At 45.6% G+C, this 10,799-nt stretch overlaps 1 protein-coding gene across 1 annotated transcript; it reads left to right on the plus strand.

The window, feature by feature from the left end:
* The first annotated feature begins 331 nt into the window (after window positions 1–331).
* Window positions 332–10,255, plus strand: slitrk6 (SLIT and NTRK-like family, member 6). Its single transcript, XM_076303601.1, has 2 exons — window positions 332–794; window positions 6,519–10,255. Exon 2 carries the CDS (start codon window positions 6,536–6,538, stop codon window positions 9,041–9,043), a length of 2,508 nt encoding a protein of 835 aa, XP_076159716.1. The 5' UTR covers window positions 332–794; window positions 6,519–6,535; the 3' UTR covers window positions 9,044–10,255.
* The last annotated feature ends 544 nt before the right edge of the window (window positions 10,256–10,799 follow it).

Genomic DNA, 10,799 nt, shown 5'->3' on the forward strand with positions numbered 1-10,799 from the left:
TGAAGAATGGATCAATAATCCAACTAATTTGAGTGCAGTAGGGAAAATGGTTAAGGTTAATGTCTCATTCATGTTTTGAAGTTGCAGGTATCTGTGCAAATAGGACCAACTTTATCCACATTCTTTAATCAGTCAAAATAATGAATATCAGCTTAAAAGACAAAAGAAACGCGTGAAAGCTAGGGGACACGGTTACTTGGTGTGATAGGTTTGTGTCTTCACTCCTGGTAAATTAGCCACTGTGTGTGTGTGGAAGGAGGAGCCGAGACGAACACAGGGGGAGCGCTCCGTGGTGCGAGAGCATGCACATCGACAGGGGCTAATGGACAGAGGCAGAAGCCAAGAAGTCTCTGTTTCCACGTCTGCCTAACCTAGTAGCTGTTGGCAGTCTCTCGGCTTGTCAAGTGAAAGGAAGTGGACAGACGCAGGACCGCTTCTGAATATCAATGCTGAACTGGAGCACTAAATATCCGGAGCTTACGGGGATAAACTATAAGTGAGGTCAATTTTTCACAACGCACACAGCTCGGGTGAAGATAAGTGAATTGTTCGGATCGGAAGGAGGACATTTGGATAGTTTGACACCAGGAGAATGTATGCGACTTTTTCCTACTGTCTGATGCTTAGCGCGCACGCGGGCATTTCTGGCTATGGTTATCTTTGAAGACGGAGGACCGCAAAGAACTTTCTTTATTTTGGCTTGTTCATGCGGTTTTTGAAATGCACCATATCGTTTGTGGTCTTCCAAGCAATCTCTGGATTAACTACTGACTCTCTGTGGCGCAGCGCATTGGGTAAGTGCCCCTTACGAGTGAAGTCAGTCAACCTCGAGGGCTTGAAATGATTACTTATCAGCTGTATTTGGACCTGTATCTATGCTTGCATCTCATACTACACATGACTAGAACAATACCCTGAAACTAGCGATAAGGACTAAAATAAGCTCATCCGAGCTTGACCATATAGCCTATGCGTCTCAGAAAGCCGGACATGTCAAGGCTCGCAGTTTGACGCGTGTGAAGGTTTCTCTCTCATGCAACTACTTGCCGATAGTCTGTCAGGACATTTTCAACAACATTTTCAACAAAATTCACATTATTGCGTCACCTACGAGCAATTCAACTTTATTCATTGATCTTATGTAGTAGGCTACCTCAAAATCGGTACTCCAAAAGTTAAACTGCATGTTTTGCGTTTAGAGAATGTACAGAATGTAAAACGTGCATTTTAGCCTGGCAGTAATGATTGCGCCATGGTTTCTGTACAAGTACAGGTAAAAAAAGAAAACTTGAACATGAAGACATGAAGTGGCCCTTAGGGAGTGATTTAACTTAATTACAAAAGACTGCGTCCTAATCAAGAATAAGCCCAACTTCATGACTTGATTGCATGAGGATATTGTTAAACGTTATTTCTCTTGGGTGTGCTTCAAATGTATACATGTATGACTGAGTGAGCAATCATGTACTCATGGGTTAAGCCTTTCTTGTATGTTCACAAAATCTATTAAACTGAAATGCAAAGCTGCAAGTGTACATTATCTCCCTGCCTCTCTCTTACTCACTCTCACACACAGACACACACACACACATACACACTCACTCACTCTCTCTCTCTCTCACACACACACACACACACACACACACAAACAAACACAAGAAGACTACTGCACATCACCGTAACTTAAATACTGTAAACATATTTGCTTCTGGCAGATCTTCTACACACTTTCATAGCAGAAAAAGAAAAGAACAAACTACTGCAAATAAAGTAATAAGCAAACTTAACATAATTGTGTTTTGTATGCTTTAATAATGGATATGTTGGGCATTATGATGTCAGCCTTGACAGCTCTCAGGTAGTCTCAGGGTTACCCAAGAGGCATTTTCAGCACAACTCTTCCTCCCTGGCGTTTTCAGGGTTAAACAGGAGTGGTGTGACCTTCCTCTGTAAATGCACAAGAGGGATGGAGTTTCCCTGGAGAGTGCGACCAAGGGTGTTTTTATTTGGATTTGCCTTTTTCCCTCCCTTCTGTCTCCTTCTCAAGGAATGCACACACTCTTGTGGGTTTAGTGGCATCCCCTCAGGGCAAGGACATCATTTTCTGCCCACAGCGCGGGGCATATTGTCACACACTAATTGGCCAGGGAACATTGCAGGGGCCATCTGCAGAGCTCCGATTAGTGCATGACATAATTGAGCATCGCTGATTTGCCCTCTCTCTTTGCCCCCTTGGTCTGCTTTTGCATAGCCCAGCTGCCTGCCAACCCCTCCCCAGTCCCCTAGACCCTCAGCCCCCAAGGCTGCAGTTTGCCCCCCCACCCTGGTGCACCGCACAACAACCATCAGCTGACTGCTGTAGGTTACCTTCTTCTGCAGACTGCCTGCCTATTTGCCTGCCTCTGACCACAATATGAGTGAAAGTGAGAGAGAGGCAGTGTTGTTTGCTTAACACGCACACACGCACACAAGAGGGCCTGTTTTGATTAACACACATAAGGTGTGTTCTGTTGAGTTTGGCGGTTTTGATAATGATGTACTCTCTGCTGCTGTTGTGGGATTTCTTCTCTTCTTTGCCTTTTTTTTGAGTGCTTCTCAAGGGCAACAGCGTGCCAGGCTATCATTAGAAAACGGTATGTATTCGATGGAAAGCCTGATTACAGACATCAAAGGGCTTCCTCAGAGTCACGTCTTGAAGACTGTAATCTTCACCTTTGTCATGACTCATGAAGCCACACTATGATCTCGGATTGTTGGCATAGATCAATGTTGTGAAATAGCTCTTTTAAGTGCAGTGAATGGAGGCAATACCATGAACTATAATTGTTTTTTCTGATTCACAATACATTATTGTCTGTGTCAGTGTGAAATGAATGCAATTTACAATAGGTTGTAATGCCACAGATAGTTGTTTTGAAAGTTTGTTTTGTTATGGGGTAAGGTAAGGATGTTGTGCCAATGAAAGATGTAGACATGATTTCAATTTGTCAGATTAAGTGCTTGCCTGAATTTGCCCGTCATGGTATCATTTGGCCTCCAGGTGAAGGCGGCGGGCCTGTCGAACCTGCCTGCCACTTTGTCTCCCCCTCGTGCAATTTACCTCAATGGCTGCCTCTACAGTACGACAAGGCTTTAACAAGTCATGTGTCTTTCATTATTTAAAGGTCTCTTATTTCAGCACATGCGACACTGTAGCCAAAGACCTTATCAAACAACCTTTTAAAAGGTTTCCCGTGCTGAGGGAATACATTTATTTAGGACTGGGAATGGAGCAATGGTGGTGGTGGTGCTGCGCCTCTCAAAGTCGGTAAATGTGAAAAAAGACATTAGAGGAGGAGAGGAGACGGGACAAGAGATGTTCAATGGCGGGATAGATGGGGGAGGAGGGGGGGTTAAAGCCCCCCCACACACACACACACACCCCCAGTTGCTTCATGGGATTGATTTGCAAAGAGAGGTGCATCTGCTGTCTGCAGAATGTCTGTCCCGCGCAGCAGCATATTTGATGTCATCCGGCAGTTCTGACAGCTAATTCCTGTGAAATCATCACGGCACATTTGTCTAGCGGAGCGTCGGAGGAAGGCACGCCGGCTTAATCCCGGTCGCCTCCCCGCAGAAGGTCCGTGCCCACTGTAGTCAGCCTATTATTAGCACGTCCATGTGCTGAGTGGAAAACCCAAAGGCCCCTCCAGTGGTGGATGCTGTGCGCTGCGCTTAATATTCCCTCTCGATATTCTCTCTTCTTTTACATTTTGTCTTTTCTTTTGTCTTTTCTTTTCTCTTTTGGTCACGGTCAGTATTCATTGGGTCATTTAGGGGTCTGGGTGCATTGCATAAATCTTTAAATAGGAGATCATCTGTGCACGGTATAATGTCCGCATGAGTGGACATGGGCTTTGTGGGAGCTGGTTTTCGCAGCTGACAGGTTCTGATGTAACAGTCTGCCTGTTATTGTCTCTTCTGCGTCTGTTAAATGCGTGCGATGGTTGGCCATGATTACCTCGATGATGCATAATGGAGAGTGTTCGAAATTTCCCCCCCAGGGATATGAGCTGCTTGTCTCGCAGTCCCTTGTCATGTCAGTCGAACCCTTTCACCGTTTCCTGAAATATTCTTCCTCATGAAGCCAATTAAATTATAACGCTCTTTCGGTGGGCTAATTTGCAATGGCTGACCTTCTTGAGGTGACTCCAATGACAAGACAAAGTTGTTTAGTGGCGTGCGTAGTAATTATGAGGAAAACCTCATTGCCAGCCAGTTTATTCGCTTGTTTCACTTTAACATAATATTGTGATTTGGCAAGGTTACATGCTCATTCAAGAGAGCGAAGCTGCTCAGAATAGCACTCTATTGCAGTGACTCTCATTTGGGGGAGAAAAAAAGATACATAGCCACAGAGCTCTGCACAACTCTTATGAAAGTGACAAAAAGTGGGCATTCTAGGTAAAAGTGGGAATGCCTTATCCTCATAAACTCACTGTTGAAACAAGAGCAGTTAGGTGACTGCAGACCTAAGTCCCTATTGTCCCTATTAAAGAGAAAGTGAAACTTAATGTCTTCATTCAGATAATCATGCAGGAGCCTCTACATTGTCTGATCATTTGGAGTAAATCAATTTTTAAGTTATGTGTGAGCACAGACACACACACACACACACACATACACACAGAGATGGACTATCTGACAGACAGGGTAAGGTTAATAATGATATTTTAATTGTCATTCCAGCAGTCTTACATATATCGACAGCAAGTCACGCTAAAACGAACAAGAGTACTAATCCAGCATGTGTCGCTGTCACTTCTAGAGTGTCGGACGGGGAAATTCCTTTGCTTTTTGTCCTCTGTGATTAGTCAACGTGTGCTGTCGTCACAGCGGCAGCTCACTGATAAAGGGGGGGGGGGGTGCTGGTTGAGTATCAATGATGCAGAGGTGTAGGCATCTGTGATGCATGTCCTCACTGTCTCCCCTGGGGCAAGTCAGCTGCACCCTAACATGACATGCTTAACAGTCACTTCTCGTGTGTCCAAAAAAGAATAGAAAGAAAGAGAAGAAGAGAAGAGGGGTTAGAGAAGTGGAACAGTGGTAACTGGTTTTGAAAAGAGCTCAGTGTGCTGGGCATTTGATGTGCTGCAGAAATGGCCATGAGTCACAGTGTGTAGACTATACTAGATTACGGACCCTTCCAGGCCATGACCGTCGCGTCTTCAATTTAATCAGCTTTTCACGCGTTGTCAAAGAATGTTCACACGTTCAGCGACACTCTCTTGGCTCTCCTTACCTCTTCTATCTCCTCTTCCTTCTATCCCCTCTTTATTCCCTGCTTTGCGCTAAACCGTGATCACTTACTAGCGCAGTAAATGCTTGTTGATCAGTTAGCCCTTTTGCCAGCATGCATGAGAGGGCAATTCCAAGCTCCACTGGCTTCTGATGGAGCTGGAGACTCTTCTCTGTAAGTCACACATCGGCCTGAAAATAGGAGGAGGGATTTGTTATCTCCCAGCGGTTGTCAGCTAGAGTGAGATGTAGCTGTTCATTTGTCATTTCTTTCCTGTGGACGTGTGAATTTATACTCGTGTGTGTGACAGAGTGAGTGTGTGTGTGTGTGTGTATGTGTGTGTGACAGAGTGTGTGTGTGTGTGTGTGTGTGTCTGTGTGTGTCTGTGTGTGTCTATGTGTGTGTTTGTCAGTGTTTTTATGTGCCTTGTTCATCTCATTTTATTTACCGAAGCTGTTTTCAGCTGAAAGCAGTGAATAAGGGAACTTTGATAAGTGTCATCTTTCAACATAAGCGTTGCCCAGAGCTGTCACTGTAGGATCCCGCCAGCTGTCAGATGATGAACGCGACCTATCAATGTTTGATTTCAGAGGGGAAATCAATCTGAACAAGCCATGCTGCAACATCTTCCTTGCCACCAAACTGTCTCCTGTTCCCGAGAATTAAGAAATAGAGCCTTAGAGGACCTTTTCTTATTTATGATAACAGTGAAAATAGAATATACAAACACGAGCACTGCACGGAACAAATGACACCCACTTGTTTCACTAAAAAACAGATTATAGCACATTCAAAAATGTGCTTGTTTATGTATAAACCATTCTTCTTTTTCAACAGTGCATTCCAAGGACTATAAACTCTGTCACTTATTCTAACGGCAGCATGCAGGTTGAGTGAGCTGAATGTTAGATTTTGCCCACACAGTTTTGATATGCAGTAGTTGAAATTAAATGAGTCTAATTTAAGCACATAGAGGCAGAAGGGAGTGGGTGTGGTGAATCATTGTGTCTTTGTGTGTTGAAAGGGTACCCATAATTATTACTCATTAAAAATATTATCAGTGTGTACTGTATACTGTCTTATGGCTATTCCATCCCAGTTGCAGACATTTTATAAAGCATACAATGTGTTTGTTTCTTTTTTTTGTATCCACTGTCCTTTCCTTGTTGAAAATGTTGTTTACAGCATTGAGTGAATTCATTTATTTCTCTCACACTGCTTGTCTTTCTTCTGTCCACAGACACATAAGAGAGAAAAATGCTGGCCTGCGTTCTGCTTCTCTGCTCAGTTTTCGTCTTTGCCAGTTCTCAAGACGTCGGGGCCTCTGTGACCACAACGGGTGGATCTTGCGGGTCGCTGTGTTCCTGCGAAGAGCGCGACGGAGTTTTATATATGAACTGCGAGAAGAGAAACATTAGCAGGATATCGCAAATCAAAGTGCCATCCGCTTTGCCTTTCCATTTGAATCTGTACAGAAACGACCTAGTGGAGTTGCAGGCCGAGGACATGGACAACTTCAAGAATGCGATCACATTGCACCTGGGCGGCAATAGCATTCAGGAGCTGGAGCCAGGAGTGTTCGCCGCCCTGGGCTCCCTGAAGAAACTGCACATCAACAGCAATTTCCTGGTCATGCTGCGGGAGGACACATTTCAGGGCCTGGTGAATTTGGAGTACCTCCAGGCGGACACAAACTCCATCCAAGTGGTGGAGCCAGGGGCCTTCAGCAAGCTCGTCCGCCTCAAAGTCCTGATCCTCAACGACAACGCCATCGAGTTCCTTCCCGCCAACATCTTCCGCTTCGTGCCCCTGACCCACTTGGACCTCCGCGGCAACCGCTTGCAGACGCTGCCCTACGTCGGCTTCCTGGAGCACATCGGACGCATCATGGAACTGCTGCTGGAGGACAACGACTGGGTGTGCGACTGCGAGATCCTCTACCTGAAGATCTGGATCGAGAACATGCGCTCGCAGTCGTCCATTGGCGAAGTGGTGTGCAGTAACCCGCTCCACCTCCGGGGGAACATTTTGACGAAAGTGAAACGCGACGTGCTGTGCCCGTCTCACGCGGACATCAACCTTGAAGAGCCATCCAAGTCCCTTGATATGGTGGTGACACCATCGTCTAAAGTAGCCCAAATACCCGAGGCCAAAGATGACGCAAAGATTCCAACACCAGCTCAAGTTCCCGAGATGTCTTGCATCCCCCAGTGTTCCTGTCACAATCATCCCATCGCGGGGTTTTTGATCCACTGTCAAGACAGAGGCATCCAAAGGATATCTGATCTTGGAGTACTTCAACAAAGCCCCACCAAACTTGTTCTGACTGGAAACATGATACAAAGGCTCTTGAAGTATGACTTTGTTACATATGATAGCCTAGAACTGCTAAACTTGGCAAATAACCAAATTGATTACGTTGAGAATGAGACATTCCTGAGTTTGAGTAATTTAAAGAAATTATATCTGAATGGCAACAGAATAGAGAAATTGACCCCAACTATGTTTGTTGGCCTCCACAACCTTGAGTACCTTTATTTAGAATATAATATGATTAAAGACATTCAACCAGGCACGTTCAATCCACTGCCAAATCTGAAACTGCTGTCCATAAATAACAACCAGTTAAGCACACTTCCTGCACAGATCTTCCGGAATGTTCCCCTTACGAAACTAAACCTTCGGAAGAATCTGTTCATGCACCTGTCCGTGAGCAATGTGCTCGACCAGCTTGATGCCCTCGAGCAGATTTACCTCGAGGACAACCCATGGGACTGCAGCTGTGACTTAGTCAGCCTCAAGCAGTGGGTCGAGAAACTCGACAAGGATACGATCATAGGCACCATCCTGTGCCAAACGCCCAAGAAGGCGGCCAAGGCCGATCTTAGGACCCTAAGGACTGAGGTCTTGTGCCCGGGCCTGGTCACTTACTACTCCTTGCCTACGGATACAGACAGCATCCAGACAACCATTGCACCAAACGGCCAAGCTCAGGGGTTCTTCAACTCCCTGATGGACACTGTTCCCCTGTCAGTGTTGATCCTGAGCCTCCTCGTCCTCTTCTTGACGGTCATCTTCTGTGCGGCCGGCGTGGCTGTGTTTGTGCTGCACCGGCGCCGCCGGCGGACCAAGAAGAAGCAGGCGGAGGAGCAGCCGCGCGAGAGCAGCCCCATCCACCTCCACTACAGCATGTACGGCCAGAAGACCACGCACCACGTGGCCGCCCCGCGCCACAGCACCGGCATGTACGACGAGACCTCGCACAGCCCCGTCATCCAGGTGTGCCGCAACCCCACCTACTGCGCCCAGCACAAGGACTACGAGTCCGAACACGAGTACGACCAGGACGACGCCAAGCACCACCTGTGTCACAGCATCCTGGACAAGGAGAGCCACTCGCCGCTGAGCGGCGGTGGGGGGCCGCCCCACCTCAAGTTCAAGGCCGTGACGGAGTACCCGACCGAGTTCGTGACCCTGGGGGACACGAGCGCTCTGTACAAGAACATCCTGGAGAGGGAGCGGGAGCTGCAGCAGCTGAGCATCACGGAGTACCTCAGGAAGAACATCTCCCAGCTGCAGCCAGGGGTGGACATGCAGGTCCCCGGGCACCACAAGGAGCTCAAGCTCATGGAGACGCTCATGTACACCCGGCCCAGGAAGGTCATGGTGGAGCAGACTAAAAACGAGTACTTTGAACTCAAAGCGAACCTTCACACGGAGCCCGACTACTTGGAAGTACTGGAGCACCAAACAGCTTTCAAGTGAGGTAACGACAAAGAAAATAAGTAAAGGAAATGTGTAAAATATATATAGAAAAAAATCTAATTTCTTGGTTTCATGTTTAACACTCCAAGTGCCTTCTCTAAATTATTCTGCGGTAAAACTGTACTACCTGAAAGTTCTTGACATTTTGTTTTCAGCTTGGCAACTCTTGCTGAGCCACACAGGGCAGACACAATGTTTAATTTATTGTTGTTCTTCTCCTTCAGAGAGTGCACTGCTCCTAAGGGACACTTAGCCCTAATACCTGTCTGTGTTAGCCCAGCAAGTAGATACATGGTGTCATCACATCTACTTCTGGCAAGGGTCCAGTTTTCCATGCACTCTTCCTGGGCACCTCTTTACAAGTTTTTTTTAACGTTTAGCCATAATGCGCATGTGCCACGTGCCACATAGTTCATAGAATTCCAACCGTCATGCAGATGTGTAAAACCTCATTGGTTGCTGAGCTCATTCATATGGCTTATTCATGAACAAGTTGCATTGTCCTCATGGTTTTTCTGTTGCTTTTATACTTAGTGGTTGGTCTGCAGAGTCTATTTATTTTTCAGTAACGGCTGAAAGAAAGACACTTATTTTATAAAAAGATTCAGATTTTTTTTCCCCTAACAGCTCTGTGTAATTATGATAAGAACATTGCAACTCTCAGAAATGTCATTTTGAAGACGGTGCATGACAATCAAATGTCCTTTTAAAGAAAATATATCAGTTTTCCTTTTGAAAAATACCTTTGGAGGATCATTACTGGTTTGTATTGATAATGCTTATTATGATGATTTTGCATATACAAAGCTATCTGACAGTTTTCTCACAGCATGGGTCCTATCCAGGATGTATTTTCACATCATTATTTGGTTTGCAAAAGCCAAGTATATTCAGCCTTGAAAATGTTGTACTGTACATGTAAGAGCACCATAGCTTTATTTTGTACCAGTGTAGATTTTAAAACTATTTATTCTGTACATACTTGTATATACAATCACATTTATATGTTTGTGTGCCTTTAACGTGGTACAGATGAATTCTTGAGAAACTGTAAATAAAGATTTACTATATTGAGTGTGACACACCTTTTACTGTCTGTAAGTGATTATGGTAGGTGTGAGTCTGTGAGATATGATTACAGTAAGCTGGGGACATATATAGCACTCTATATAGCACTCTTCAAACCCTAGAAAGCATCTTTTCTTCAGTTGCCACATTATATCATTACCAGATGGATATTCACACTCATTTTGTGTCATGTCATGAAGAAGGTATTAAAGTACTTAAAAATAAGTCCTGCGTGTCAGCATCACATGTTGGACCCTGACAGCTTGCCAGAGCAAGAGAATGGCATGTCAAGCACCTCTGGATACAGTCATGCGAACCACCATCCAACCATCAGCTACCCCTCCACCCCAGCAACACCACCTCCTCCCCTTCCGCTCCACCCCAGCCGCGCTCCGCTTTCTTCCGCTGGCATTCTTAATTACCACTCAACAATGAGTGCTAAGATAATTCCTCCCCTTCCACTTCACAGTATTCTTATCCTCCCCATCACTTAAGTGGCTGCTGGGTCCTCCACCACCATGCTTTGAGCAGGAATAATTGATGTGTTTTGAACTGAACTTCATGGTCGCCTGTGCAGAGGTTAAAATAAAGGTTTAAATAAAGGGCTAGCAGGGGTTAGTATCTGACACCCTCCACCCACCTACCCCCCCCCCCACCACCACCCCCAATTGGAGAGGAGTGGGAAATG

Source organism: Alosa pseudoharengus, unplaced genomic scaffold (genome assembly GCF_046254945.1).
Source record: "Alosa pseudoharengus isolate Yale_2024_CS ecotype anadromous, Long Island Sound unplaced genomic scaffold, YU_APseudo_1.1 YU_APseudo_1.1_scf_24, whole genome shotgun sequence".
In the NCBI taxonomy this organism is placed as follows: Eukaryota; Metazoa; Chordata; class Actinopteri; order Clupeiformes; family Clupeidae; genus Alosa; species Alosa pseudoharengus.